This window comes from Phyllobates terribilis, unplaced genomic scaffold, assembly GCF_046119375.1.
Source record: "Phyllobates terribilis strain yellow unplaced genomic scaffold, ASM4611937v1 Scaffold_5__5_contigs__length_657084704, whole genome shotgun sequence".
Lineage (NCBI taxonomy): Eukaryota > Metazoa > Chordata > Amphibia > Anura > Dendrobatidae > Phyllobates > Phyllobates terribilis.
This window is the reverse complement of record NW_027362765.1, coordinates 572,995,219-573,000,429: the sequence shown is the minus strand read 5'-3', so window position 1 is coordinate 573,000,429 and position 5,211 is coordinate 572,995,219. Positions and strand designations below refer to the sequence as shown.

At 47.0% G+C, this 5,211-nt stretch overlaps 1 protein-coding gene across 1 annotated transcript; it reads right to left on the bottom strand.

Moving 5' to 3' along the window:
* Positions 1-874: 874 nt before the first annotated feature.
* Positions 875-3,625, bottom strand: LOC141271664 (SCAN domain-containing protein 3-like). The gene is made up of 2 exons (XM_073681704.1): positions 2,023-3,625; positions 875-1,296 (listed from the first exon to the last, which is right to left on the bottom strand). The coding sequence occupies exons 1-2, from the start codon at positions 3,623-3,625 to the stop codon at positions 875-877; spliced, it is 2,025 nt and encodes a 674-aa protein (XP_073537805.1).
* Positions 3,626-5,211: the final 1,586 nt, after the last annotated feature.

Genomic DNA, 5,211 nt, shown 5'->3' with positions numbered 1-5,211 from the left:
GTGCATAGATATTTCCAATAGTTATAGGGGTAGTTCCTATTGTGCCTTTTATAAAGATATATCTACCTTCTTCATCCTTTAGTTGATCAATAAGGTAAAGGTGATTTGGCTATTTATTCCAATACTGACACCTTTAGATTTTCCTGATTTAAAGCGGCTATGTACCCATTTGGAGAAAGGTGATTTGGGGAGAGATGGAATGTGCCCATTTCTAAAGTGTGTTTCCTGTAATAGGCAGAAGTCTGCTTTCTTTCTTTTAAGATATTTAATGACCTGACCGTGTTTTGCAGGGGAGTTGATTGCCCTAACATTATATGACATAATTTTAAGGTTAGCCATACTTACTTAAATGGGAAGGGGCATGTTCATGAGCTTGGCTGTCTTTTTTTCTGGTGAGAAAGTATGGGCGTGTTCTATTGGTAAAAACGGATCCAGCGGTCTCAGTGATCTGCTTCCTCGGGTGTGGGAGTGGTGGGTGATCTTCCATAATGATTGCTGTGACCAGTTGGAGAGTTGTAGGGAGAGGAAGAAGGAGAGGGGGGAAAAGGTCAAAGAGAAAAAGGATAAGTATTAGAGCAAAAGAGATGTAAAACATTTTCAAAAGTCTTAGAATTAGGTATCTTATGGCGACGCCAGAGCCTTCTAATAAGGCAGCGTACATTAAGTACAATAACAACAAGTATTCATGACAACACATGAACTCTACATAAGAAAAATAGATTATAACAGTGAGCTAAAAGTGTTTCGCAAAATGGGTTCCAGGAGAAAAAAAAGGACCAGTAGTCTCTACACAAAAGACAGTAGGGATTGATCTCTCATCAGTCAACGAGGAAAAGTATTAAGGACAGGGACACTGTCCATACTTTAATGTGGATCATTCAGAGATCAGTCTCTTGGGAGTAAGTTTTCCCATTTTTTTCTTTTGTTTTCCTGTACGGTTGGATGATACAGCTTCCCAGGCTGGGGGTGGAGGGGTCGGGAGCATAGTCAACAGGTGATGGACTAGGTTCCAGTCCTCAATTTGGATGTCGGGAAGGTCCAAAATTGTAAGAGCTTCCTGCAAATCTTCTCTTGAACTGATGGCGAATCTTTTACCTTCTACCGAGAATGAGATGCTGAAAAGAAACAGCCAGGTGTAAAGAATTTTATTCCTCCTTAAGGCATCGATAAACGGTTTAAGTGTCCTTCTTTTTTGTACAGTTTGAGGGGAGAAGGAAGAGATCTTGATTAAGATTTGGGCATCTTCGAAGGAGAGTTTATCCAAGCTCCTGGATTTCTTGAGGATGTCTTCTTTTACTTTATAATTCAGGAGATGGCATATTATGTCTCGGGGGGGGGGGGCTCGGAGGGTTTTGGTTTTCTTCTAAGAGCCCTATGAGCTCTTTCGATTATGATCTCTTCTTGAAAGTTCTCACCTAATATCTGGATGAAAAGGGTCTTTATTGTAGATTAAATGGATTCTGGGAGGACCGACTCTGGAAGGGCTCTGATTCGCAGGTTGTTTCGGTGACCTCTATTCTCTTGGTCCTCTAGGGCAGAGGTCCCCAACCTTTTTTGCACCAGGGACCGGCTTTAAGCAAGAACAGTTTTCCATGGCCCGGTGGGGGTGGGGGCGGGGCTTTGGTCATATATGGGTGGGGTTATGGAGGGGTGGAGCTTAGTGCATACTTATCATATAATTATGATATTTATAATGAGAATGTGATTCAACTTACCATAGGTTCAGAATGAGTGGGAGCACCAGGCTTGTTTCCCTGGATCAGTGGGAGCACTGGGCTTGTTTTCCTGCAACAAGACGGTCCCATCTAGGGGTGATGGGAGACAGTGAAACCCGAAGTGTGTTCCTTATGTCCAGTCTACTCCGTAATCTCGTTTTTGCTGTTGTCATGGCAGAAAACCCAGTTTCACAAAGATAGGATGTTGGAAAAGGAAGCAGAGTTTTCAGTGCTTTGGTGGCGATCCCAGGATATTCAGCCTGGACTTTAATCCAGAATGTTGGGAGATTTGAAGTCTCAAACATACTTTTAAGGCTACCATCATTTGCAATCTCAAGCAGTTGGTCTTCTTCAAGCACGGACAAGGTCGATTCACCTGGCTTGTTCACAAATGGGTTGCGAATCCATTCCTTCCTAGTTCGTGGGTCTTTTGTGGTCGGAAAATAGCGCTCAAACTCTTCTGAAAGCTGAGATAGGTGATCATGCACCAGCTGGGAGAATGAAGGCTCAGGCTCGGTCTCTTCCAAAATTCCTGCTAATGTTTGAAACATGTCAAATATCCCTGTTCTCACTCGCCGTCCCCACACTTCCAGTTTGGCTTTAAATGCAGCAACTTTATCTGCCAACTTGAAGGCAGTTGTCATTCTCCCCTGAAGTGACAGATTAAGTTCGTTCAAAAAGTTGAATATGTCACATAAGTAAGCAAGTTTTGTGACCCATTCCTTACTACTGAAATGTGCTGCAAGTGGCGATTCTTTTTCTAAAAGAAATCTATAAAGCGGGTCTCGTAACTCAAAAACTCTGGCCAGTGCTCTACCTTTAGAAAGCCATCTGACTTCTGTGTGTAGGAGAAGACGTTTGTGCTCTGCGTCCATCTCCTCACAGAGCTGCTCGAACAGACGTGAGTTAAGGGCATGTGCTTTTATGTGATTAATAACTTTAATCACATCTTGCAAAACGCTGTTAAGTTCAGGTGACATTTTTCGGCTTGCCAGCATTTCTCTATGGATGACACAGTGCGTAGAGTCGCATTCAGACGCAGCCTCTTTGACCCGGGTAGTTAAACCAGAAAGCCGTCCAGTCATGGCAGCTGCTCCGTCTGTGCATATACCGACACAAAATGACCAGTTTAGGTTTCCTGATATGTAATCATCCAAAGACTTGAATAGTTCTGCACCTGTGGTGTTGGCTGGCAACAATAATGCACATAACATATCCTCATGCACATCCTCCTGAAAAATATATCGCACATAAACCAGCATCATTGCCTTGTTGTCAACGTCAGTAGACTCGTCAACCTGGATTGCGTACCATGGTGACGCATTAATCCTCTCCAACAATTGTACCTCGATGTCTTCTGCTATTTCATTAATTCGTCTACTGACAGTGCTCGCTGAAAGAGGAACCTGTGCCACTTTTTTAACCGCAGCCTCTCCTAAAAGTTCCTGGCAAATGTCCTTAGCGGCAGGCAGGATCAACTCTTCACCAATAGTGAATGGCTTCTTAGCCTTGGCAATGCGGTTAGCCACTAAGAATGATGCTCTCAGAGCAGACACATTTGTTGATGTGGTGTCCTTCAATAATTGCTTCTGTCCTTCGTGTTCGCGTTTTTTTCTTTCAAAAAACTCCAAAGGCTTGTCTTTTGATGCAGGGTGCTTGGTCTGTAAGTGGCGAACCAGTTTTGAAGGCTTCATGGCCTCGTTGGATAGCCGGTCGCCACATATCAGACAGAGTGGGCTTGGGGCATGTGAATCGCCAGTTGCGATGAACCCATAATTTAAGTAGGACTCATTGTATTTTCTTTTAAATGCAGCTTTCTTTTTTTTAGCAGTCATGGAGTCTTCATCTGTCTCATTGGGTCTTTCTTCCTTTTCAAAGAAGCTCTTCAGTGATGTTTGTTTTTTACTCATTTTACAAGGGTTAGAGGTGAAGGCGTAGTGGGCCCCTAACACAGAAAGATGGCTATTGCTACTGGAGACGGGCACTGATGATGATGACCACCACTACTGCTGCTACTGGAGACGGGCACTGATGATGATGACCACTACTGCTGCTACTGGACACAGCCACTGCTGCTATGAATTTTCACTGTTATTTGCTTTTTTCACTTTAACCAGAAAATCTGCTGCTGGGCCGCATGACACCAGAACACAGCTACAGGAGTCATAAGGGTGGGACACCTGACGTCATATCTAGCTGCCCATTAGCATCCAGAGCCCCTCCCCCTCCAACTCGCAGCTAGCAGGAGGGGAAGGAGCGCTGGACACACATGACCTGCTTGTCCCTGCTCCTGCCTGAGCACATTCTGCGAGTAGCAGCACTGTACATTGAGTTTCAGTGTACAGCACTGCTACTAGCACTGCTATATGCACCAGACAGCGCTGTATGGGGAGGATGCTGGCGGGACCTCGGTGTACAGCGCTGCTAAGTAGCAGTGTAGCACCCTGAGGATTCGGCTGCTACAGGGGTATTACACCTCAAGCCAGAGGTGTGGTATTCCACTCCCGGGTAAGGATGGAGTGTGGAACTGAGCTCAGTAGGCTGCATGCACTACACACATCCCATTTCCGGGGAACAGACCGATGGTACTCCCACTAGAGAAATGTGCAGGTACGACAGTGTCTGTTCCTGGCTGGAGTGGGAGGGGGGTGGAACATCCCAGTAGTGTAGGGGCAGATAGGGGGAGCAGTCTGGGTAGTGCTAGGAGCTCATTGGGTGCTGGTCACCTGAGCTCACACATAGAGGGAGTATATAAGGTGGGCACCATCTTAGGACAGGGTCTTTTGCAGAGTGAGGTCAGTCTGTCAGAGCTGAGTCAGAGAAGCAGAGCAGAGGAGAAGAGCAGCTCCAAGGCCCAGAGAGAGAGAGGAGAAAGAAAGACCCAGAGGGGGAGAAAGAAGGAACTCCAAGAGCCCAAATTAGACCAGAGGGTGAAGAGTTGGCAACAGGGTACCGGATCCCAAGCTGGCAGAGGCTACAGCACACCTTAGCCAGGAACCGGAGGTCGTGGGCAGGATCGATCTGCCACGATCATCCACTAAATCCACCCGGAAGGCAGACCAGGAATAGGGCCAGGGAACCCAGAGACAAGGGTTTACCACCAAGAGGCCCGAGGGAGCCGGACATAGGTGGATCCCTGGTGGGGAAGGCCAGAGAAGAGGACAAGACAGAAAGGGAGCTCAGGACCACGCTCCAGAATCACCTGGGGGTTGGCCGAGTCCAGGACCTGGTGGACGCAGCACGGCTCGGGTGGTCACTCAAGGCCGGAGTGACCAGAACAACTGCAGTAAGTAAACAAACCCTGAACTGCACAGCCCGACTCTGAGTCTCATTTCCATCCTTGCTGCACCATCACAACCCCCATCCTCTGCAACTGACCCCCTGAGGCTATACCCCTCCCGTTGGGGGTTATACTACCTGAGCTGCACATACATCACCAGCCTCAGCGGACCCTGCTGCAGCGGCGGCCGTATTGACCGCAATTCAACGGGTGGCG

What these genes read in the sequence shown, in the direction of transcription:
- LOC141271664 (XM_073681704.1), bottom strand. Translation starts at nt 3,625, where the DNA reads ATGAGTAAAAAACAAACATCACTGAAGAGCTTCTTTGAAAAGGAAGAA. An exon ending in AAATGATGGTAGCCTTAAAA is followed by an intron (nt 1,297 to 2,022) that starts GTATGTTTGAGA and finishes TGAATTATAAAG; the next exon opens with TAAAAGAAGACATCCTCAAG.